Source organism: Perissodus microlepis, chromosome 7, assembly GCF_051167445.1.
Source record: "Perissodus microlepis isolate ML-2025 ecotype Zambia chromosome 7, ASM5116744v1, whole genome shotgun sequence".
NCBI lineage: Eukaryota > Metazoa > Chordata > Actinopteri > Cichliformes > Cichlidae > Perissodus > Perissodus microlepis.
The window spans coordinates 28,483,898-28,510,115 of record NC_140467.1 but is presented as its reverse complement, the minus strand read 5'-3'; the positions used below and the strand labels follow the sequence as shown (position 1 = coordinate 28,510,115).

Here is a 26,218-nt window from a genome sequence, read left to right as displayed (position 1 = left end):
TCCACCTTCCTTGTGCACTGTCTGTTGCTTTGGACGGCTGACCCTGGGTAATTAAACACTACCTTCACCATCAGATTCTGCTCCTTACATCTTCACCTTTATAACTCACCTGATTAAACTGTATTGAGGCTTAGAGTTTGCATTATTAGGGGTGGTCCTCAGACAGGTGCTGTAGTTTCTAGCTACCTGCTAGGCATCACCTCAGCTAATTTGAGTCCCTGAACTGGACCTGTGGACCGTGTTTGAGCTGTTGGAGCTTTTTTTAAATAGTGTTATAAAAATCTGCTGTGGAGTCAAATGTACTAACAGACATTAAAAGTCTGAGGTGGAGTTCTGATGAGTGAAATTCTACAATTCAGCATTTAGCAGGTATCTGTGTCTGTACAGTAGATGGGTGATGTCATAGTGGCTACAGCTGGTCTGTCTTCAGTCAGATAAAGTTAAGAAAAAAGAAAAAGGATTACACTTCAGACAACAGTCCGATTAGTTTCTCCAAGATATACTAATACTAGAGGTGGTAGTCCAATGTGGAACAGCCATGGCAGGGAAACCAAATATGACAGTCTAAAATAGTACAACACTGCTCTCCCCTTTAAATATTAGGCACCCAAACAAGAACACTCAGGAGTTCAACAAAAAGTGTGAAAAAAGTGCTTCCTTTTTTTTTTTTTTTTAATAAAAGGAGTAGAGCTTTTGTTCTATTTTCATAAAAGCTGCCAAAACTGGTAGAATTGCATTGCAATAATTTTTGCGATTGTTTTCAAATGTAGAATTTCAGATTTTTTCAAACACATTATTTTACATGAATGAAGGCCTAATACATTTCAACATGTATTTTATTATAAATTACATTTTTATTTTACTTGAAGCAATTTTTATTAGTATTTATTTAGATTTATACCATAGTTTGAATTTAAGGCAGAAATTTAATTTATTTAATGTGTTTAATGGAGTTGTAATTGATAAGCAATTTTAAATTGATTGTATTTATGTTGCTTTGAAAAAAAATATAATAAACTAAGTACTTTTTATTTTTTTCCATATTTCAGGAATTATTTTTCATTTTAATTTATGTTAATTTTACATACAAAACATGCATTTTCTTTTAAATGTCTTTTTGTAAAATCTTTTTACATTTATCTGTTTGTAATAGTGTTTTTAATTGTACATGTATTTGATATTGTTTTAAATACAATGAATATATTTGACTTATTCTTAAGTCTTTTAATTGTTACTATAATTATTTTTTATAATTATTGTATTTCTTTTTATCTGAGGTGTGTCCTCCAGACGCCATGTTCTGTCGTGACGTCACCAAACGGGAAGTGAGCTCGTTGTTCTCCTTGGTGGCTGCCTGGCTGCGAAGGCTCGCGGACCAAAACAACTCCTTCTCTGCTGCGCTTCCTCCTCTTCCTCAGCACGGACCATGGACGGGTGAGAACGGGAAACCGTCCCGAACCTTCTCGGAACCGTTCCCACCGCACTTTTACCTTCCTTCCTCCCTTCGTTTCCTTGGTGACTGAACCGCACCTGCACGAGCCTCAGGCGCGCCCCTCCCTGCCTGTTTGTTGTTGGTGTTTACTGAAACGCTCTCCCAGTGCTCCGTTTTCCTGCTCCTTGCGTGCTGTTTAGTTGCTCGTGCTCGTGCGTTGCGCTGCGCTGCGCTGTGCTGTGCAACTCTGCTCTGTTCTGTTCGGCTCGGCGTGAAAGTGTCACGGGGCAACAGTAGCGACAGCCGCGGTGTTTTATTACCTGAAATCTCGCGATATGTGCGTGTTCACGCAAAGAGCAGACTGTGTACAAACAGAGAGGAATTACTTTCATTTTCTGTTAATTAGTTCGACTTTGGGGTTCTAAAATGTCGCCAGCAGAGCCCGAAGCTTCTTTAACTGATCCCGGGAAGAGGTTAATGGTTAAAATGTTAGCGGTAAAGTTAAACAGAAGCTCAGAGCTGAAAATGAAGAAGTCATCAATCATCTCCTGCAGTCTGTCTCAGGAAACAGGCTTTAAAGATCAATCACGTCTCAAAAAAAAATTTGCAAGAGAAGACACAGGATTTCAAATATGGAGGTTCATGTGCTGCTGATTTGATAAATTCATTAATAAATTGATGAAATGTGATATAACTTTGACATTTCAATAACTGATTATTGTGTTTGTTTCCAGGAGTCAGAGTTCAGCTCGTCTGTCAGCAGCTCTGAGAACATGAGCTCCTCTCACCTGTCCACAGGTGAGTCTATGAAAGTCTATGAAAGTGAAGCTCCTCCCACCTGAACCCTTCCCATCATAATTTACCTGTCTGTTTCTGTCTATCTGCAGTGGATGGCACTGATAGACTGTGTGTTTCAGAGCGTGCTCAGTGCGTCCCATCTCGGGTCCTTCACCTGCGTCAGCTTCCCCCTGACGTCTCTGAACAGGAAGTGCTTTCTCTGGCGCTTCCCTTTGGTCGAGTTAGTCAGCTGATCACGCTGAAGACAAAGAATCAGGTGAGCACTAACGATGCCAGCAAGGTGCGCAGTACACAACTGTCTGAATTCCTCCTAACCTGTTCTTTATTATTATTAAGTCATTGCTGGTGAAAGTGTGCAGGTTTATGTGGTTTAGAACCCTGAGCAATTCAGTTTTACTGTACAGCACATGTGCTCTTGCTAATTGGAGGAAAAGTGAAATAAAAATACACAAAATAAAAAGAAAGCCACTAAATTGTCGAGAGCGGTGTTCCGCTGTGACTGCTTGCGACGCCATCTTGCATCCAAATTTATTACTAACACATTTGGTAGCTGTGTGGGGGTTTGTGAGGTTGTACTGAGTGAGTAATCACCGTGTGTCATTATATAGCTCTTTAGTTAGCCACAAGAAGGCACTTTGTTATTCACTTCAGTTCAGTTTTATTTATACAGCACCAAATCACAACATGTCGTAAGGTAAAGACCCTACAATAGACCCTCACTATCCTGTCTCCCTTCCCTCACCCCCAACGCCCAACGCGAGTTGTACCCACCTATCTTTCCTTCGTCTGGATTCACTTACCCTAACATCTGCAATCAGGATAAGCAGTCACACAAAGCTGCAAAGGGAGATAAAGCTGTAATATGAGAAAAATCTAACAAGATTGAACACAGTATACAGATGCCTGCTTAACGAAAGTAGTGGTGGAGGACCAGCGCTTTATGAAGGCGTGAGTGCTTTAAATGCTTCGGTCAGTTAGACTGGACAACAGCTTAGCCTATTTAAAGCCTGGAAAGAACGCCAGTTAAAATGTGACTGTGTGAATGTGCGACTGCAATGTTTTTTTCTGACGAAAACAAGGCAATATCTAAATAAAAGCTTGTGCAGAAACATGAAAATGATGATAAAATGTATCGAGACTTTTGTCAAATAATAAAAACAAGATGACATCCAATCAGAACAAATAAGTTGTGTACAAAGGCGGGACGAGTTTGGAAGGTATCTGTTTAGAAGATGGAAGGCTTTTGGAAATGGCACTGTTTCTCATAAATTCGACAAAATGTAACTGCTTAGGAGGAATAGAAGAGCAGACAGATGAACACGTGCCAGGCACTTTTAATGTCTAGGAAAATAAGACGCTTTGCAAACTGTGGAGCAGCTCTCACTGATAAAATCATCACAGATTTTAGACTATTTCATTCAACTGAATCAACTTCAGATTTAGTCCATTTAATACTATAATAACGTTGTTGTAACTTGTTTGCATTAAACAGGAAAAAAAAAGAAAAGAAGTAAAGCTGCATCTAACAATCTATGTTTATACTGATGCTCATTGGGGAAGCACAGAGACATTCAGTTTAGTTCAGTTTTATTTGTACAGCACCAAACAGTCACCTCACACCTCACATATTGTAAAATAAAAACTCTACAATACTGCGGAGAAAACCCCAACAATTAAGCAACCCCTATGAACAAGCACCTCAGCGACAGTGGGAAGGAAAAGCTCCCTTTTAACAGGTAGAAACCTCCAGTAGAAACAGGTTCAGGCAGGGGTGGCCATGTGCAGCGACCGGTTTGACAGGACAAAGACATGCTGTGGAAGAGAGCCAGAGATTAATAATAACTAATGATTAATTTCAGAGAGGTTTATTAACACATAGTGAGTGAAGAAGAAACACTCAGTGCATAATGGGAATCCCCCAGCAGCCTACACCTATTGCATCATAACTAAGGGAGGATTCAGGGTCACTTGGTCCAACCCTCTCCGCGAGAGAGACTCTGCGCAGCAGTCTGAGGGCTCTGCCAGGAGTGGCGATGCTGTTTCCCAGAGAATTGATTAGTCAGTAGGTGGGAGTTTCACACCTGTTGATGTGTAATCTGGAACATAGCCTGTTTGCAGCATAAGTAACCATAGCGATATATCCCAGTAAAAAGTGAACCACCTTTGTAACACAGAAAAAAGAGTTAAACCTGAAGTCACATGGATAAGACCAAATCCTGCTTCGTAGCGCAGGCCTCTGGACATCAGAGTGAAGGAACGGAGAGACGGAGCAAAATGAATTCCCGCCCACAAACCTCTTCGTTGAATTCAAATTTAGTGGGAAAATGGGCATGTCAGTTTTGTTTCTTAGTAAAAACAGTTAATATGATTGTACCCTGTATATGCAGAGCTCCAGCTGAGCCAACCAGCACACTGTTTATTTGTATTTTATCTTGTCTATGTCATCACGCCACATGTGACTCAGATTGTCTTTTTTTAATGGCTTCTCATTGCTTTAGTGCCCTCTCAGGTTCTTACAGATGACCTCTCATCCAGAGATAAATAATCCTTCATTGATGCATTGGACACTACAAGTTATTTTAATAATCGTCTCATGGGTCTGTCACTAACAGTGACATGTTCATGGAAACAAGTAATGACATGTTTCAGGTGTGAGTCATGGCACCAGAGCTGAACTCTTATTTCAGCTTGTGTTGTAATATGGTGTTGTGCAAAAGTTTCAAGTCAGCCCTCATTTCTTTGTATTTTGATGGAATGATGGGAAATCGGTTCAGTGAAACGTGTGCAGAGATAAATGGTTCCACCCGCAGCTGCTCTGAGGTATGTGGAAGTATCGGGGGGACAGATACTGAACCCTAAATTAAGCACGATAAATCCATCAGAGCGCAACAAGTGTATGTGAATGTTAGGCAGGGTCTAAGCCACTCTTCCACTGAGTGGTGTGTTTTTATGACAGGCTGTAACAGGCGAGTAACAAAGAGTCTAAAATTATTTAAAGCTGGTTCCTCACTAAGTTTTCTGTTGTGCATAGACACTTGTTACTCTTTGTGTTTGGAGCGTTTTCATTCTTGAATGGCTCACAGAGAGCGGGTTTACAAACAAAAAACAGTCTTCCGAAAATGGTCAGAAATAAGGGGCGGTTCAAGACTTCTGCACAGCAGTGTGGTTCACTGTGTTGTGTAATTTGTGAGGTAGTGAAAGTCAAACACATGATGGCTGAGGCTTTGTGTTCTCTTCAGTATCCTTTGTGGTCTGATCTCAGCGTGGATTAAAGTAATGAAAGGCTTTTGTACTGCTCCCTCACTGCTTTATTTTGTTTACACCTGACTCTTGTCACATGATCCAAGCAAATCTTTTTTTTTCCCCTTCTGTGTGAATGGACAGATTTTCTACAGAGAGCAGCTCTAGCTAATGTTAGCTTAGAAAAGACGTCCCACCGTGACAGACTCACACAGAGAGGAACACATGAAATTTTTAAGTAATCGTTTTTTTTCTTTTCAGGCGTTTTTAGAAATGGCGTCAGAAGAAGCCGCTGTTACCATGGTGAACTACTACACCTCAGCCACTCCCTCCATCAGGAGCCAGCCAGTCTACATTCAGTACTCCACCCATCGCGAGCTCAAGACTGACAATATGACCAATCAGGTGAGGAGCAGCAACTCAGGCCCCACCCATGGTGTCTGTTTATTTGTTTGAAGTTTGATCTGTCATCTGTTTACAAAAAGCAGCGAGATGGTCCTTTAAACAATCAATGATATGTTTGTCTGCTGACAGAGGGCTCAGGCAACGCTGCAGGCCATGAATGCAGGAGCAGTGCACTCTGGGAACATGGCTTCAGGTGGGGAGGGCCGGGGCATAGCTCCAGGTCAGAGTCCCGTCCTGAGAATCATTGTGGAGAATTTATTTTACCCTGTGACTCTGGAGGTCCTCCAGCAGGTCAGGACTGCAGATATCATCAGTGTTATTATTGTTATTATTATTGAAGTTTTTATTATCATGTCCTTTCTAACAGTTCTTGGTGGTATTAATAAAATTTTTCCACAGATCTTTAGTAAGTTTGGCTCTGTGCTGAAGATCATCACGTTCACCAGAAACAACCAGTTTCAGGCTCTCCTGCAGTTCAGCGACACCGTGCATGCTCAGCACGCCAAGGCTGTGAGTCATACACCTACACACACATTCTCACTCACTCTCTCTCTCTCACACACACACACACATTTAGAAATCCAGCTCCAGTTCTAGGTCTGAACTGGTGCGGGTCCAGTCAGATCACAGTATGTGTCCTTCTGTCTGTCAGACTCTAGACGGTCAGAACATCTATAACGGCTGCTGCACGCTGAGGATCGACTTCTCCAAACTGAGCGTGCTCAACGTGAAGTACAACAACGACAAGAGTCGGGACTTCACCAGAGCCGACCTGCCAAGTGGAGAGCTAGAGCCCGCCGCCACCTTCGGTAAGAGTAAGGGCCTGTCTCAATATGCATACTTTTGCGTACTTGTGTTCTCGTGTACTCGTGATAAGTCATCAGTCAGAGACCAAGTACTGTTCCAGTTCAGAGTACGCATCAAGCCGAAAATATTCCCTGATGCCTCCAACGTCTTCGGAGACGTCTGTTACCCACCAGCTCCATAGCAGACTGGGAGGTCGAGGATCACTAGAGCCGGCGAGAACAGCGGATTCCTGGCACATCATTTTCAACCCCCCCGCGGTCTTTTGCTACTCAGGTTAAACATGATATATAGGTCTCTTAGATAACTTTAAAATGTTTATGTTTGGCTTTTTTCAGTGTTTTATTTGTTCCTGAGTAAATCGAGTTGGCTGAGATTAAAGTTAAGCTTCATAACATATTAGTCACAGTTAAATTAAGAGGGGACAGCAGAAAGAACTCTGGACCTGTGACATCATCAAGTACGCTGGTGTTTCAGTTGTACAAATTGCAAGTCCGTACTCATTAAGCGCACACACCTCGACTGACCAGCAGCTGTCATTTCTATAACTCTATGCAGACCTCAGAGTCATTGTATGGGGGCGGGGCTAGTGAGCTAACCTGTATGTGTGTTTCAGGTGTAGCTTTGCCTCCGTATGGAGCAGCGGCATTCCCACCCACTTTCCACCAACACACAGGTGAGTTGCACATGAACATCACCTTTGACCATTGACATTTACATGTTTTAAGATGAGTCCATGTTTAATAATCCGGCTGCTGGATGCGCTGAGCGTGAATATGGAAACCACTGAAATAAAGTTTTGGTGTTTTCCGTCCTCAGGTCTGTCCATGGCGGCCGTCCCCGGCTCGCTAGTGTCTCATCCTCGCGTCTCGCTGCAGATGGCGCCTCCTGCTGTCCATTCGGTGCTGCTGGTGTCGAACCTGAACCCAGAGGTCAGAGGTCACACATGCTCGCTCACACAGTCACTATCCAATCAGAGCACAGCTCACTGAGCTAACTTGTTTTTTGTTTTTGAACAAAATAATAATTACAGCACTCATTTTAGATGACAACAAAAAGTTACATACAGGTACAAGTGGTTAAGAACAAAGCAGCCATCGAATAAAGAACAAAAGAACAGTATAGGTCAGAAATACCATAAAGCAGCATACAAGTACAGTAAGGTGATCTATCATATAAAAATAAAAAACAAAAGTACGCACATACAATCAAGTAAGGTGTGAGCTTTATTTAAGTTACACTTGTCTAATGAAGCCTTCCACAGCAGCACTTCATTTTTAAATCCAGCAAAAATCGGAGTAATTTTCAATAAGCGACGTTTGTGCATGAAAAATTTTGCAACTATAATCTAATACTTGAAAGGTTAGAGAAGGGCAGTCAATATTTATGGAGGTTAGCCAGTACTGAAAATCATCCCCAAAAGATCTGGAACTTTCACATGAATAAAAAAGATGCTCTGTAGTCTTAATATCAGTATTGCAGAAAGTGCATGCATTCATATCTACAGGGTGGGCCATTTATGTGGATACACCGTAATAACATGGGAATGGTTGGTGATATTAAAGTCCTGTTTGTGGCACATTAGTATATGTGAGGGGACAAACTCCTCAAGATGGGTGGTGACCATGGTGGCCATTTAGAAGTCGGCCATCTTGGATACAACTTTTGTTTTTTCAATAGGAAGAGGGCCATGTGACACATCAAACTTATTGGTAATGTCACAAGAAAAACAATGGTGTGCTTGGTTTCAACGTAACTTTATTCTTTCATGAGTTATTTACAAGTTTCTGACCACTTATAAAATGTGTTCAATGTGCTGCCCGTTGTGTTGGATTGTCAATGCAACCCTCTTCTCCCACTCTTCACACACTGATAGCAACACCGCAGGAGAAATGCCAGCACAGGCATCCAGTATCCGTAGTTTCAGGTGCTGCACATCTCGTATCTTCACACCATAGACAATTGCCTTCAGATGACCCCAAAGATAAAAGTCTAAGGGGGTCAGATCGGGAGACCTTGGGGGCCTTTCAACTATCCCACGACGACCTTTCCAGGAAACTGTTCATCTAGGAATGCTCGGACCTGGCACCCATAATGTGGTGGTGCACCATCTTGCTGGAAAAACTCAGGGAACGTGCCAGCTTCAGTGCATAAAGAGGGAAACACATCATCATGTAGCAATTTCAAATATCCAGTGGCCTTGAGGTTTCCATTGATGAAGAATGGACCCACTATTGTTGTACCCCATATACCTCACCAAACCATCACTTTTGTTGTTTCAACAGTCTTGGAGGGATCCATCCAATGTGGGTTAGTGTCAGACCAATAGCGGTGGTTTTGTTTGTTAACTTCACCATTCACATAAAAGTTTGCCTCATCACTGAACAAAATCTTCTGCGTGAACTGAGGGTCCTGTTCCAATTTTTGTTTTGCCCATTCTGCAAATTCTGTGCGCCGATCTGGGTCATCCTCGTTGAGATGCTGCAGTAGCTGGAGTTTGTAAGGGTGCCATTTGTGAGTAGCTAATATCCGCCGAAGGGATGTTCGACTAATGCCACTCTCCAGTGACATGCGGCGAGTGCTACGCTGTGGGCTCTTGCTGAATGAAGCTAGGACAGCCACTGATGTTTCTTCATTAGTGACAGTTTTCTTGCGTCCACATTTTGGCAAATCCAACACTGAACCAGTTTCACGAAACTTAGCAAGCAGTTTGCTAACTGTAGCATGGGAGATGGGTGGTCTCGTAGGGTGTCTTGCATTGAAATCTGCTGCAGTGACCCGGTTACTGCGTTCACCAGATATCAACACAATTTCAATCCGCTCCTCACGTGTTAACCTCGTCGACATGTCAATGGCTGTGAACAAAGAGAAACTTGTAAATAATTCATGAAAGAATAAAGTTACGTTGAAACCAAGCACACCATTGTTTTTCTTGTGACATTACCAATAAGTTTGATGTGTCACATGGCCCTCTTCCTATTGAAAAAACAAAAGTTGTATCCAAGATGGCCGACTTCTAAATGGCCACCATGGTCACCACCCATCTTGAGGAGTTTGTCCCCTCACATATACTAATGTGCCACAAACAGGACTTTAATATCACCAACCATTCCCATGTTATTACGGTGTATCCATATGTGGCGGAGGTGTGGTCCCGGGCGCGGCTGCAGGGGAGGAGTGGTGCAGTGAGCTCAACGGGGCGGTGCTGGAGATGCCGGTGAGAACAGCTGATGGCGATTTGGACTGATGGTTTTTTCCTTCCCTTTTTATAGTGAGACGGAGAGCAGCGGAGGGAGGGAAATCAGCTGGGACCGACAGCTGTCAGACTGTGTTCAGTCATAACCCAGGGAAAACTATAAATAAATGTGGAATCTGGTGATAAAGACCTGTGTGTGTGTGTGTGTGTCTCCTCCGTGCGAGTGTCACGACTCACTCGATATAACCTATCTTTTGATAAAATGAAGCGCGGGTAGGTCCGCACGGCTTCAGGGCGCACCACGTGACCATCAATCTCAATCACCTGGTCAAAGGCTGAGCGTAGGGTGTCATCACGAGACTGCTCCAGTGGGAAATCACCCGTGGGGGGAACTTCCGGAGCCGGCGGGGCTTCCCATGAAGGACCCGCCGGCTCCCCCTCCCCGGAGTCAGTGTCGGACGACCCCGCGTCACCGCTGAGCGCCGTGCAGACACTACATGCTACTAACGGTCGTGATCGCATCCCCGCATACTGTCCCAACAGATGATGAAATCCCGGCCAATTCGTGCCCAGAATTAGGGGATGTGACAGGCGCGGGCTAACCGCAGCCGTTACTCTATGCGTTTTGCCCTTATACTTTAATAACAGCGGCACTATGGGATACCTGTGAACATCACCATGAACACACTTCACCTCCACCCATTCTGCCTCCAGCAATGCCCCGGGACGAACCAAGCCTTGGTGCACGAGGGTCTGCGTGCAGCCCATGTCCACCAAAGCATGGCGTATACCCCCTCGAGTCCTTACCGGAATACTGTATGTCCCTCCTGGACCGGGACAGGGTGCTGGGGCACCGGCAACGCGGAACACCTGCCCCACTTCCATCAGAGGACAGTCCCTCCTCAGGTGTCCCGGTTGCCCGCACTTCCAGCACTCCTGCCCCGGCGTCTGTGCTGTTCTCCGTGGCTCAGGGGCGGCACTGCTCATGTCTGATCCCTGGGAAGGCACAAACGCAGCAAAAGGATTAGTGGGGCTCAGCGCCGGCGCCCGCTCTGCCTGCCCTGGCGCAGGTACCCGGCGCCTCGGTGCCGGCACTGGGGCTTGTTTGCTCGGCCTCCGGCCGCTGTCCCCGGGCTCCCCCGCTCTAGCGGCAAGGTGGTCCTCCGCCAACGGTGGCATCTGACCCATCTCGCCGTCTCCGCAGGCAGCCCCTGCTCCAGCACCACCTTGTCCACCAGCAGCGTCTCGCCCTGTGACGATCCCGGCTGCAGCCAGCGCACCGCCGTGTCGTGCAGCTTCCGGGCCCAAGCAAACGGCCGATCCGCCGCGGCCAGCCGACAGGCCCGGAACCGCCGGCGATGATCTTCAGCGGTGAGCCCCATCCTGTCCACCACCGCCCGGCTCACGTCCTGGAAGCTGCTCCTCGAGGTCGGCGGCAGACTCAGGGCCGCCGTCTGAGCCTCCCCCAACAGCAGAGGAAGCAAACGCGGAGCCCACTCCACCTGCGGCCACTGGCAGGCCTCCGCCGTGGCACGAAAAGTCTCCAGGAAAACCTGGGGGTCGTCCCCGTCCCCCATCTGGGGCATTGCCACCGACAGCGGCAGAGGCTTCGGCGGAGCAGCGGCTCCAACCAGCCGCTCCAGAACCAGAGTCTGCCGGTCCGCCTGCTCCTGCAGCACAGCCAGGTGAGCCCGCTGGGTCGCTGCTTGGTCTTGGCTCATCTTCGCCATCTCCGCCAGCATCTGTGCCAGAAACTGCAAAGGCTGGGCGGCGCAGCCTGTGGGTCGGACATCCCCACGCCGGCTGGACACTGGGTTTCGGCACCACTTGTGACATGCACTACACACAGGTACACACACACACAGGTCTTTATCACCAGATTCCACATTTATTTATAGTTTTCCCTGGGTTATGACTGAACACAGTCTGACAGCTGTCGGTCCCAGCTGATTTCCCTCCCTCCGCTCCTCTCCGTCTCACTATAAAAAGGGAAGGAAAAAACCATCAGTCCAAATCGCCATCAGCTGTTCTCACCGGCATCTCCAGCACCGCCCCGTTGAGCTCACTGCACCACTCCTCCCCTGCAGCCGCGCCCGGGACCACACCTCCGCCACACCATATAAATGGCACACCCTGTATATTGAATTTCTTGTGAAGCTAGTCATCGGACAGATATATGGCATTTAAATTTTTAAATTGATTTTCTTTTGCTTTCGGTGGAATTGGAAAGGAAAGATACTTAGTCAAAAACTTCCAAGTTATAATCTTTAAACATATATTTTCCACTGAACTAATTTTATTCACCTTCTGCAGAACGTCACACCTCACTGCCTCTTCATCCTGTTCGGTAAGAAAACTCCGATTTTATTTCTTTAACGTGTTTGAAACGTGTTTCTGTGCTGATTCATTGACAGTTTTTTTTCATGTTTTTTCAGGTGTTTACGGAGACGTTCAGAGAGTGAAAATCCTCTTCAACAAGAAGGAAAACGCTCTTGTTCAGATGAGCGACGCCACGCAGGCTCAACTCGGTCTGAAACAATTCAGTTCATTTAAAAAAAACAAAATTTATTAATTTTAACATTTTTTCTTCATTTTTAATGAGGCTGTGAGCGATGATACAGAAGGTCAGTTCAGTGAATTAATCTGTGATGATGATTAATTCAGCATAATAATAAATATTGTCATGAATAATGACTAAATGCACGGGAGTACAGTGGTCAATTGAATTATAATCAATGAAAAGTTCGGAATTGTATTTTTAATGATTTTAATACTGTAATGGATGAGCAGAAGAAAAATTCTTGTTTATCTCAAAAATATCTGTTGATAAATTCAATCGTTGTCTTAGTTTTTCATTATTATTTATTGAATAATCTCTATTTGTTCCTCAATGACAGCGATGAGTCACCTGAACGGGCAGCGTCTCCATGGTAACGTGATCCGGGTGACGTTGTCCAAACACCCGGTGGTGCAGCTGCCTCGCGGAGGGGCTGGGCAAGAAGAACAAGCACTGACTCGGGACTTCTCAGGCTCTGCCCTCCACCGCTTCAAAAAGCCGGGCTCCAAAAACTTCAACAACATCTTCCCTCCGTCAGCAACGTTGCACCTCTCCAACATCCCGTAAAACCGCCTCGCTTCCTGTTTGATGTTTTTGACTCTTGGAGACTGATATGCATTTAAATATCTTTGTCCTTCATTGTTTCCTTGTTTCCTAGCTCTTCAGTGAGCGAGGAGGCGTTGAAGGATTTATTTTCTTTGAATGGATTTGCAGTAAAAGCTTTCAAGTTTTTCCAGTAAGTAACAAAGCAACTCCGTTCACTGATTTGTGCTTGTTAACCAATCAGAAAAAAGAAGATTATCTGATTTATTTAAAAAGAAAAATACTATTTAAATGAAAACAAAAAACATATTTTTTAAATACAGATGTTACTGAATAATTTTAAATGTAATTTTTTTTTAAATATTATTTAAATCTATAATTTTTTACTGTATGAAATGTTTACTTTACGAAATAATGAAAAAAGAAAAAAATAATGAAATAAACTGTTTAAAAAGTTCAGTTTTCTCTTCAGTTTCTAATGTTAAAAAAAAAAAATTAAAAATTCTTTAAACTTTTTTTTTGTAAGTGTTTATGTACTCCTTTCCTCTCCCTCCTTTCTGATGGGTTGTGCTTGATGATGTCACTTCCTCTGATGTCACAGGAAGGACAGGAAGATGGCGCTGATGCAGCTGGCTTCGGTGGAGGAAGCCATTGAGGCTCTGATCGCCCTTCACGACCACCAGCTGGACCACAACCAGCACCTCCGTGTGTCCTTTTCCAAGTCCACCATCTGACCTTTGACCTCTGAGCGCCGCTCAGAGCACAGGGCTTCTGATTGGCCCGCGGCGCAGACAGACAGACCACGGGGATATCTTTCTGTGCCTACAGCCAGCCTCGTATCATGGTGGCAAATGATGTCACAACCGAGGGTCATGGCCATGGCTACAGAGGTTACAGAGCACATTCCGGAGCAGACTGAGTAGCAGTGCATTGTGGGTAATGAAGTCCATCATGGAGGTGACGTGAGTTTGTGTTTGTTAATGTGATGCAGGAAAAGAAATCAGGAAGTAAAAAAAAAAAGAAGGAAAAAAACCTGCCTTTTATCAAAGGTTTACTTTGAATTTATCTTTATTTAAAATTACCAATGAGCATTAAGTAAATTATTATAGATATTATTTTTAAATGAAATGAAATGATTTGACCCTTTTTTTTGTTTAAAATTCAGATTCCAACGTTTTTCTTTTTACTTCAGGTTTTTATTTTTCTCGTTCTTCACAAACTTCCGCCTTGTTATTTTTGAATTTTCAGCCTCTCTGCACACTGCCGTCTGATTGGCTGGAATTATGTTAATGATTATTATTTTTAATTATTATTTTAGGGTTAAGCTGCGATCTCAAATCTTCTTCTGTGCCTTATTTTCTGAATTATTCTGCTGGGTTCTGGTTTTTTACGTGGTGTTTGGAGGTTTTGGTGATGGATTGTGTTTGTGTGTCTTTAGATTTTTTTTTTTTTTTTTTTTTTTAAAGTAGAATTTTTCTACTTCATTTAAAATATTTTTTGTTGGTGGTCAACATTTTGGGTGGGTTTTTTAATCATGAATGTATTTATACTGTACAACATGTAAGGCTTTCTGTGTGTTTGTGCGTGGGTATTTATGTGTGTGTGTGTGTGTGTGTGTGTGTGTGTGTGTGTGTGTGTGTGTGTATATATTAAGCTGAGTTGTGAGTGGTTGAGCTTCAAATGTCCCATCTTTTACTGAATTAATTTTATTAATTTCACTCCCTTATTTTAATATTTTTTTTCATTTTCTGTTTGGATTCGATTTTTTTTTTTTTTTTTTTTTAAATGGGAAAAAAGCCACAAAATACAGGAAGCTGCCGATTCCCAGTTTGCCTTCTGACCTCAGACCTGCCTACCGCTGCCATTTAGTTCATTTTCTGTTCAACTTTCCCCATTTTACATTTTTAATTTACTTCTTTTAATATTGGAGTTTTGTTCCACTTATTTAAAGATTTTAAGCACTTTATGTGAAATTGTTACAAGCGTTGTGGGTGGGTGGGTGGGTGGGGTCAAAACAAGCCAAAGTTCCTGTGCCTTTTAATTGGACAAATCCATTTGCCCCCATTATGAAATCACTTCCTGTTTGAATGGCCTAGAAAACTGTTTTCCTTCTTTTAAATTTAAATGTAAACCACACCGTTTTTTAAAAAAAGAATTTTGCGATAAACCCACCTACTATTGCCTTTCAAAATAACATTCCCTGCTAATGTTTTGAAAGCATTTTTGTTTACAGTTGTCTACATATTTATTCTAGCCTTGGTTAATTAATTAATAAACAGTTGGGATTAAAAAGCGTGTATGTGAAAACATGAAATCTTCAAAATATATTTGCCCTTTCAGAATAAGGTTAGAAATGGTTGTTTAAAATGTTGGGATTTTATTTTGATTTTTATTTAAACTTTTTGTTAAAACAAACTGTTTTTATACCTGAATGTATCAGCTGATGTAAAGTAGTTGTGGTGCATTGTGGGAGCTGGTGGGACTTTATTGTTATTATATGAAATATTTTTAACATGGACCAGTGCATGATGGGAGGGGGCAGCGCTAAGCTAAGCCACACTCTGCTCCAAAACAAAGTTTGTTAATTTTTATTTATTCTGAAACTTTGACAGGAAGTTGTAGCATGAATCACTGAATAATTAAATAAAATCATCTGACTGCCAAAGACTCCGCCCACTCAATCAACTGAGCCTGTCACAAAACACTTACAGATTTTAGGTTGAGATAAAACTTTATTGTTCCTATCGTGACACAGTTGTGAACTGTGATTGGTCTGTTCCACATTAGATAAGTCTTTAGAAAAAATAAACAACAACAACAACAATAAACAAACATGATTCATCTGACTGGCCACGAGGGTTCATCCGACAGAGTGATGTCATCAACCAAACCGCAAGTGGCTACGGTAACAGCTTTAACGCTAACATTGAGCTTAAAGAAACACTTTTTCTCTCACATCCTCACACACATACACAGTGTTCAGACTGAAAACTTCAGAAATGTGGATTTTTGGTCCTTATTTTTTTATTTTTTTTATTTTTTACATTTAGAGAAATTCTTGAAATGCTACGACCATTCCTTACAAAAAATACTGGAATTCATTCAGTGCTAGATTCCCAAGTGTTTTCCAGGGTCAGAGATTAAATCAGGGGAGAAAAAGACATTTGAGCTCCCAGAACAGTTATTGTCTCATTTGGTAATTTAGTTTTTTAATTAAGACAACTCTTTTCCCGCTGTAATTTTTTTTGTTTCTGGATTTTACTCAAGAAGACAACAATCCCTTTAGAAGTTTTCTAATCTTTTCAGTTTAAAATTTAGATCAATTTTATACTTGTGTTGTTTTAACAATTTAAAATGAAATGGCAAAGAAATATTTATTTTTATTTTTAATAATGATGTGCATCTCACATCGGACTAAAGAGTATTTTACCGTTTATGGGTTTTGCAGCTGAACTGATGATTGAACTTGTTGATTTTGTGACAATTTGTCACGTTTCCGTACCTTTGCCCCTTCACAATGACAAAATAATGACATTCTGACGATTTCATTTCATTACAAGGACTTTTTTTTTCAAATAACTTAATGATGAATTAAGAGAAAACTTCACTTGTTCATTGTTCACTTCATTTTTTTTTTCTAAACGACAGTCAGCGGCCTCAAGTCCTTCAGCTGCTCATGTTTGCATTTTTTTTATGTTTATCCTAAAGCTGCACAGATTTTATGGACAGAAGCAAAAACCAAGCAGCTGCTTTCCTGTAGTGACTCACAAGGCTCAGAAGCTGAATATAATTCACCTTTCACATAAAGATGATTCTGGAGCTGAAGATTAGTTTCAGCTGAAGTCTCTTTATGACTCCAGAACCAGAACTGGACGACTTCAGCTCATCCAGTCAGAACCACCCAGGACAGATTTTCCTCTTTTATCCAAAAGGTTTTTTTTTGTTTGTTTACTTTTGTAAAACAATGGAAACGGATAAAAGTCGTGATAATCAGAAGGTTTCAGATATTTTACTCTGAAAACAGCACAGTCCTCCAGCTCCAGCTTTCCAAAAACCACCGAAGAAGAGAAGGCTTTGCAATAGAAAAACAGTGAAAGCTGACTTTTGTTCTTCTGATATGTGAATGTGACGAATGTCACATTCAAGTTTGTGCTGCAGTCTCAAATTAAGTAGTTTTTTAAATATCTGACAGCACAGAGGACTTTCAGAGTAAAACGTCTGTTCTCGTTCATGCCTATTTTATGCCCGTCAATACCTTCCATGCAAAATAATATCAGCCAATCAGGTGGGAGTATTGTGTAGTCCTCTGTCCTGATTGGCTCACGGTCTTCCTGTTTTCTTGCTCTGATCAGAGACCAGATGATTCAGTGCATGTGTCGCTCACATATTTCCTTGCTTCCTGCTCTCTCATTGGCTTGTTCTGGCGTCTTTCAGCTTTTAGCACCAAAAGAAAGATAAATAGTTAAAACACGCACACACACAGACACACGCACGCTCATGTGCACACGCACACACACAGACACACACGCACGCTCATGTGCACACGCACACATGCACACTCTTCAGTTTTTCCTCATAAAAAAAGAGAAAAACAAAACAAACATCAGTCTCTTCATCTCCTCGCTGTAATGAGGAGGTGAGGGTGGAGGTGGGGGGCAGATGAGGCCCGTCACCGAGGTAACTAGACATCGAGGATCTCCTCAGCGGTGCCTCCGCAACGTAGCCGGTAGCGTCCAGTCCTCCAGCTGATGGTTGGGTCCCACAGAGCCGACAGGAAGATCTGCACCGCCATCGACTCCCTGATGAACCAGGCGACTGCAAAGTCGAGCTTCGAGAAGCACAGAGGGCCGCCCTGTGGTGATGTCATCAACCAATAATCAGTCACACTTTTAAAAAAAATCTCCTTATTTTTCAATTTCATTTAAATTGATTAACTTTCTTACATTTGTTTGCATTGTTTTTCATTAAAAAAAACCCTTTTAAATCTAAACATTTTTACGATTATTTATTGAACTGAACCTTCAAATATTTTCATCTTTTTGTTCCAGTTTTTAATGTTTTTATTTTTTTTAATTGGCTTAAGTTTTTTTTTAATTTAATTAACCTTACTTACTAAACTGTCATCTTTTCTATTTAAAGGCAGAAAATTAATACAACATTCATATTTTTCATATTATTATTAAATCAATCGGAAAACATCAGTAATTGGCAGCTTCATATTTGTGTTTCTGAATTCTTAAAAATGAAAAAGTAATTATTGTTGAAAAAAAATATTCCTTTTAAATTAGAAGTATGTGATATTACCTGGACCCCGGTCAGCTGAATGTAGTCAGATATAAACCAGGCGAGACAGTGACACATGAAGAACACCATCATGTCCCATCTAAAGCACACACACACACACACACACACACGCACACAGAGATCAATATAGTTTCTCTGGATGATGTCCAGGTGATAAATGTTTAACCTATTTTTTGGTGATTGAGGCCAAAGAACAAAAAACGCCCAGTCAACCAATGACCTCATCCCTGTGTGGTCAACTGTGTACCTGAACACGTAATGAGCGGCCCAGCCGATGATGAGACTGGCGAGGAAGCATTCGGAAACAGGCTCAAGCACGGTGCCGGGAAGCATGTTGATCCTCAGCTTCGTCCACCTGCAGACATAAAACTTGATTAATATCAGCTGCTTTGAGGATTCAGATCAAAGAGGGGATTCAGAATTATGAGCTATGGTCCAACAGCTACAACCACTCTTTAGTCAAAAGCACACGCCCCTAATAATGCTGCTTATAACTAATAATAAAAACTAAATGCTAATGGCTTATTGTGAAAAACAAAACAGGTAAGAAAATAAAGAACACAATAAATGTAAATAAAATTATGTCTTGCTGCAGGTCATGGACCAAAAAAAACACACACAAAAAAAAACAAAAAAAAAAAACAGGCAAAATGGAGGGAAAAACATTTAAAAACCATCACTAATCAATCAGTAATGAGTACTGAGGTCACCTGATCATGCGGGACTGGAACTGGCCAATGGAGTAAGATCCAGAATTCTGCAGCGCCACCTGTGTCGCCATGGAGAATTTCCAGCCTCTGCAGAGAGATAGCATAAGTGTGAAGTGAAGCTCTGACAGCAACATCGACAGGGTGCTAATGTTAACGTGCCAACCTGTCAGCAATAGCTTTAGCCATGAAGTAATCCTCAGCAATGTACTGGGCGAAGGCGACCAATCCGCCGGCCTGATCCAGAACATCCTTCCTCATCAGACATGACATACCCGTCACGCACTTTATCCCAGTCACATTAGCCGAGATGTATGAACGGGGGTGGGATGTCCCAAAGTACACCTGGAAACAGGTTAGTGTTAGCATTTGTTAGCATCAAGACAACTAAAGAAAAGAATTCCCATTACATTAGTGTGACTTTACCTGTTCCAGTGTGGCAGCGAAACCTTGGCGGTCGGCAACGTACGGCAACCCATGTACCAGTCCCACCTTCTCTGTCATCTGATTAGTCATATCTGTCAGGGTGTCCGGTTTCACTGCAACACACAAACACAAAGGGAATTAGCTTTAGAATCAACAATGATAGCCATCACATCAGTGGTGAAGAACTGACCTCTGATGCCACTGTCGCAGATCCACACCAGGCCATATTTGGCTCCTTCATAGCCCGGCATCAAGTTATTGATCTTGGGGTTAATTCCAACTTTCTTCCCTCCTGAGAACCAGAGACATCACATGCTAATATTAGCTGCTAACAGATGAAAAACATGTAAGAAAAAAAAAAAAAAAAAGCATAATTTAAAGTAATTTTTTCTCACCAATGAATAATCGAGCGTCTACATTCGGGTATTTTCCCAACAACTTTTTGCAGACGTCAACAGCTGGATCGTCTTGATCCTGAATGCACAGCAGGATTTCAAACTGTAAAACCAGATGTTTCAATTAGTCTGAGAAGCGGTACAACAGCAGACAGATGTTTATTATTGGAGCTCAAAGGTTAGTAAATGTTACAGGGTAGACTGAGGCAATGGAAGGTCAGTCTGTGGAAGGACAGGGATGGTAACTGGGACTGTAGGGTGGGACAGTAGGAGTCTTGGTAGTCAGGCAGTCATTATAGGTTAGCTGGGGGGAGTACTAAGGGGTAATTATCTGGGTTGGGAGTATTTGGCTTCACCTTTGGGTAATCCAGTGTAAAGAATGTCTCCAGGTTGGAGATCAGGTTCGGGTCAACTCCTTTTAGTGGCTTCAGCAGAGAAACTCCAGCTAGCTGCATGAACGGCTGTTTGACCTCTGGTCTTTTCTTGTGGAGGTGAAGACGTCTGAAAGAAAGAGGTCAAAGGTCAGCAGGTAAAAATCAAAGAAACATTTGAAAAAACAAACAAATAAAAACATTATTTAGAGAGAACATCATTACCAACATATTTTAAAGTCTCTGGGTTTATCAGGAATGGAAAATCTGCAGCGCCTGGGTGAAAAAGTTCCTGTTAGCATAATCTGACTGTGATGTCTCACTGGGTTAAAAAAAAATAAAATCATTCATACAGATTGCGTTTTATCTAACTGGTGACCTTTGATTTATTTCAGTGTTTTATTTTATTATTAGGAAATCAGTTTGGCCAAAGGCAAGGTAAAGATTTATAGCTCCAGGTTCTATTTAACTTTATTGTTGTACTGGAAGTAGGGCTGTGCGATATGACCAAAATCTCATATCCTGATATAAGAATTCTATCGTCCCGATAACGATATAAATCACAAAAATGTAACATTTTCTGTAAACTCTGTGAATCTCGGGCAGCTCGACTTGCAGGAAGTGTTTCCAGCTGCGCGTCATGTAGCTGGAGTCGAGTGTTTTAACCGATGTATGAAACTATACATTTTTAGACATAAGTTGTAAAGGCCGCCGTTTTCTTTGTGAGTATTTATTACACGGCGTGCTGCGGGGAAAAGCCTGTTCTAACGTTTGAGTCTAAGGTTTATTTTTTAGCACCTGGCGGCTCTTTTTTTAATTCTCATCCGTAAATAATTTGCTCTTTCACGTGATTCAGTTTATTTTGAAAAGTCTCAATAGGATCTTGAGCTTTATTGTGAAAGGTTTATGTGGAACATAAACAAGCGGACACGCGATGGTGCTACCGTCGTTGTTGCTAACCACAACGCATAAAAACAGGCGCTTGTCCGTCCGTAGTGTGGTTATATAAAATATAAGAGAAAGAGAGAACTTTAGGAAATGAATATAGCCACTACAGCGACCATCAAAACGATGAAAAAATATTGCCGTAAACAGTTTATTTTGCGACACCACGAAACAAACGATAGCGTAAAATGCAACGATAGACGTTTTTATATCGTCATCCGATATATATTGTTATATCGAACAGCCCTAACTGGAAGGGAGCTAGTATATTTTCCTGTGTCAGACCTGCTCCAGCAGCTTACTTTAACTATTAAAATTAATGCAAAGTGTTCTGATCCAGGGAGGACAATGATGGCCTTTTAACTGGAAGCACAAACACGATATCCAGACTGAGGTTTTCCTAGTGAGCTCAAACTAAGCCTGTTAAGAGATTTTAGTTACTAAAATAAAAACAAGAACCAGACTTCCAAAGAAACAAAAACTGGGAACTAACTGAAACAAAAACACATTTACAAAATTAGAAAAACAAATTGAAATGCACTTTGTAAAGGACACAAAGAGTTCCTCCCTTCACATCACAGCGTTCAGCGATACTGTAAGAATGGAGTGGTGAAAAAAAGCAGGTGGAGGTGTCTGTATTTATATTAATGACAGACGGTGCAACAGCTACACACTATCATAGTGATGTTCTGTCCTTGTCCTTTAGACCCATCTATGGAGATTGTAAAGTTTTTTATAGCTTATTTATATTAATCAGAGAGCAAATACTTGGGCTGCAGCAGAGATAAGATATGGTTAGATAAGTAGGTTACCAAATGTTGTTTCTAATACCCTGTAATCTCTCCTGAGGAACTTCAGAGCATCCTACCAGAGAGGAGAGGGACCTGGATTTATATTTTAGCAAATATAAACAAGGCACTACAGGGTTCAGAACACTTCTCTACACACAGCCGCTTAAAACCAGCAAACCTGAGCTTCAATCAGTGAGATAAGAATAATGACAGTGCACTGTCTCACAGAAAGCTACGGCATCTTCATAGGCTCTACAGTTCTCTTTTGATAAGGGAAAGCTTTGACACAACATAGAGATTTTTAAAAGATAAACTATGGGTAGCTGGAGAAGTAAAAGCAGCAACGAGGAAGCACAAACAAGCTGTCTGCAGGGGAACAAAGGCGACTCGCTTCTTTCTCCTCAGAAAGAGGAAATTAGACAAAAAACAAACAGATTTCAACACAGACCATAGTTGATATTGTGGAACAATCCTGGCCAGGAAGTAAATGTAAAAGCAGAGGAAGTTTCTCAGACTTTTAAGACTATTAATATTCGAAAAGCAGCAGTAGGAGTGAAAGAGGGTCTTCTTCAGTCGCCTGTTCCAAATCTGATTCCATACCCATCGAGTTCCCAGAGCCTGAAAGTCCTCATTAACAGTTCCTGTACCAAAAATATCAAAAGCACAGGCCATACAGGAAATGCTCTTTTACATGTACCGCAGAAAATACACAGTCATCTGGACCAAACCTGTGTGTGCCATGTTTCATCTGCATTTAGTAAGAGCACATATCAAAGGCTGCACAGCACAATCATCAGATGTGCTCAATCCTTTTGAGCTGACTGATCACTGCATGTTAGAGTGAAAGCTGCAGTATCATCTGTTACCACGACGGCCCTCCGGGGTGTACTGCAGTACATCTCCATTCATTACTCTGTGAATGCAGTACATTAACTCATCTAAAGTCTTTAATTTACTGAAGGTGCAACGATTGGTGGTTTGATGAGAGAAGATGAAACAGACTTTGTTACTCTGTGTTTTATCCATTTGAAAACAGAAGAGATGATTTTTGCTTTTAGAGCGAGCAGGATGGCTTTGAGTCATTTAGAGAAGGATTACAAGGTTTGTACTTGATGTGGAGATGGTTGGAGGTGGACAGAAGTACAGAGTGTGTTTTGTGCAGACCTTAATAGGTCTGTAAACACTGCAGGTTAGGAACAACATGGTATGATGCAACTCTGGGAGTTCCAAGTGCTGGAAAAAGGTGTGACATCCTCAACAACGTCTCACACCCTCCTCATGGTGAATATATCCTCTACCATCAGGACGGAGTTACAGGGCACCACCCTTACAAACGCTTCACACCCAGAGGTCTGTGGTACAGGTGTCACTCGCACATAGCTGTGCATAGAAGCACTTTCTTGCTGTTGATATGTTTATCTGACAGTCAATATCAACATTTTATCGAACCACTCTTTCTGTCATGCTTAAAAGCTCCTTTTTACTCCTAAGTGATACAGTTCATTTAGATTAAAATATGATTCATTTTCTCTCAGCTTCCGTCAGTGATGCTTTCTGTCAGCTCAAGGCATCACTTTAGGTTTAAAATATGTGATGAAGGAGTTTAGCTGGTGTTTTCCTGTGAAAACACTGCCTGTGAGACAAAAGGCTCTTCATGAGAGTCCGTTTCACATAGGCTGCCTCACTCGTCATGCTGACATTGAGCATATGTCCTGTTAATGGTCATGAATAAGACCAAAGGCAGTGACTGTCTGTTTGATCCAAGGATAAGAATGAGGGAAAGGCGATAAAGGTAAAAGCACATGGCTTTGCCGTCCTTACAGATAATTTTATGTTAAAATAATAAACAAACTAGCTCAGCTTTTAATTAACCTTCCCAATTATTTCATCCTCATGTTATCTGTATAGATTCACATGTTGTCAAAGTGAACATATAACTTTATTTTCTGGCAATACACATTTTTAGAAGAGCGCATGTGTGATGTGTCATTTTCATTCCAAATATTAATCCCATTGAAAGCAGGCATGAATGCTGCCGTCCTCCCTACATCTTCCAGGGAAGTGTGAACATGTATGAATGTGTTGAACACACTGTGTATGTATGAACACACTGTGACAGATTCCCGGATTTCCAAGAAACTTTGGAAGCATGTTTACCTCCACCACACTGTGTAGACAACAAGGTACAGTTTCACATCCTTGTGCAGATCAACTCGCGTTATCTTTCACCGTTAACAGCCAACTAAAACACATTTCCCATGTTTGTTTGAAGTATGCTCCAATTTTCTTTCCCTACTGAAAAAAAGGAAGCTGTCACATGACTTCTTAAGAATTTCAGGGGAAGCAAATCTCACAAAACCTTCAGTAAGTCAGCTGCTTTTTGCTCTTTCAAAGATCTGGAGGGGGTTTAAAAGAAACTTCTTTAAGTTTTCTAATCTTTATGAAAACCCGGCAAATTAAAGAGTTTAAATCCTAGACTGCCTGGAACTTTTACTATAGCGGTGGAGATGAACGAACCATGTTCAGACCAATGAATAGGAGCCTAAACTTTAAAGTCCATTTAGAGGATATGTTGGTTTTGGGGGTTTTTTGCCAGGTCAGGTGCTGCTATAAGACCTGCAGCATTAATTCACTCTGTTGAGTCCAAATCATAAAAAAAAAAATAATTAAGCTGCAAAGATAAGTTCCACAAATTCCACAGCACCAAAGCCCATGCTCATTTTCAGCTTCCCTTATGGTGCTGCACAAAGGTATGGCTTCTATGTGCGATTCTTATCTTCCGTCCTACTAAAAGTTAACTGATTTAGTCATGCTCAGTGTACAGAAGTATAAACATGACCAAAAACATAGAAATTCATGGAATTAAAAAGTAAAAGATAAACAGAGTTACAGCCGAATTAAACAACGGCTCACAACACTTAAATACAACACTAAACATACACTCCATAATGTAAGAAAAGCGGCTGCTGAATGAAAATTCTAAAATCCTATTTTAATTAAGTGAGATTCTGCGTTAAGAGAAAGCAGGAAATTAGGTGCGTAATAAGCTACAGAAACGTCACCTAAACATCTACCGCCATTTAAAATGTTCTGTACGATGAAATACGGTTACTTCAGGTTCCTTGTTATCGATTCACGGTTTATAAAACTATAATTAATGACGTGATTTAGTTTACTACCACCTGAAAGGACCGCAGTAACCGGAATATCCCGTCCGAGCTAACATTACCCGGCTAGCGGTAACCAGGAAAACGCCCAAGAGCTAACCGTCCAGGCTGCAGGTTCACCTCCTGTCATATATCCACAAACCCGTCCCCAGGAGCAGGGGGTCAGCTTATTTCTGAGTTCAACCCCGTTCACACATAATCACACGGGGACAGACAGAAATAAAGGAAGGAGCTGTGCCGAGGCTAGCCGTTAGCAATGTTTAGCCTCGCTCCGCGATGCACTCACACATAGATGATGGACATGAAGTGCATGAGCCACAGCACGAAGAACAGGATGAAGCCGAACACGGCGAGGCCCTGCATGGCGAGGTCCAGCAGGGCCATGGCTGTCAGCGGAAGCTGCCTGGGAGGTGGGCTGGCTGGAGTCACACGGGCTCGGGATGGAGACGACCAGATGAGCGGTCACGGAAGACAGGGAGAATCCGGCTGTTTCCGCGACTTTGGCGTGTTTAGGCTAACCGTTGCACTTCCGGATCACAGCGGAGGGTGTCAGGTGGCTGCCCGAGAAAGGAGCTCCGATAACATGGCCAGAGCAGGGTTCGGCCCGGTGACGGTAGTCTCCCAGTATCAGTGCAGACTTGGAGGGTTTGACAGTCAGCAGACCGACTCTTGGTCAGCTGACCGGAATAGCGGAGGGTTGGGGGATAAAAACTGTTACCAGACTTCCGGGACAATTTCAAAGTAAAGCTGTTCATTTAAAAACATCAAACGCATTAGTTTTTACTCGTTGTTGTTGGTATTTTTATTTAGACTTGTAGTTGCTGAGCTGTTACATTTAACCTAGCTTTTCTACTTCCTTGAGCGCTTTTATCTGTAGTAACATCTACTGAAAAGTTAATCTAGTTTATTTTTTTTGTTCCTGGTTGTGTTTCCTGTTTTGAGTTGCGGAATTCGGGAATTTCCCATTTTAGGGGTAACTAAAGTTTATTTGTTTATGGTGTTTTAGCAATCATAATTATTTATTATAATGGTTTCATATTGTTGTTCTGTTTAATTTCTATCTCTATAACTTAACAGAAATAACTAAATCCAAACATTGTCCACTGTTTGCTTCAGAAACATCTCATTTATTGCTGA

At 42.0% G+C, this 26,218-nt stretch overlaps 2 protein-coding genes across 3 annotated transcripts; one reads left to right on the top strand and one right to left on the bottom strand.

Annotated features, from left to right (window-relative positions):
* Positions 1–1,298: 1,298 nt before the first annotated feature.
* On the top strand, positions 1,299–14,844 carry LOC146383295 (polypyrimidine tract-binding protein 3-like). Of its 2 annotated transcripts, none has more exons than XM_084936800.1 (14): positions 1,299–1,434; positions 2,167–2,230; positions 2,350–2,486; positions 5,732–5,875; positions 6,005–6,166; positions 6,275–6,385; positions 6,528–6,684; positions 7,296–7,355; positions 7,499–7,611; positions 12,189–12,222; positions 12,311–12,403; positions 12,773–12,995; positions 13,091–13,168; positions 13,577–14,844. In XM_084936800.1, exons 2-14 carry the CDS (start codon positions 2,206–2,208, stop codon positions 13,707–13,709), a joined length of 1,470 nt encoding a protein of 489 aa, XP_084792926.1. In that variant the 5' UTR covers positions 1,299–1,434; positions 2,167–2,205; the 3' UTR covers positions 13,710–14,844. The 2 variants fall into 2 exon arrangements, with proteins under 2 accessions (XP_084792926.1, XP_084792925.1); XM_084936799.1 differs by having other exon boundaries at positions 2,320–2,486.
* A 704-nt stretch (positions 14,845–15,548) lies between these two features.
* Positions 15,549–25,772, bottom strand: ugcg (UDP-glucose ceramide glucosyltransferase). Its single transcript, XM_084936807.1, has 10 exons — positions 25,368–25,772; positions 20,164–20,308; positions 19,808–19,910; positions 19,603–19,704; positions 19,413–19,525; positions 19,153–19,331; positions 18,990–19,076; positions 18,527–18,634; positions 18,280–18,358; positions 15,549–17,827 (listed from the first exon to the last, which is right to left on the bottom strand). Exons 1-10 carry the CDS (start codon positions 25,463–25,465, stop codon positions 17,657–17,659), a joined length of 1,185 nt encoding a protein of 394 aa, XP_084792933.1. The 5' UTR covers positions 25,466–25,772; the 3' UTR covers positions 15,549–17,656.
* Between the last annotated feature and the right edge of the window lie 446 nt (positions 25,773–26,218).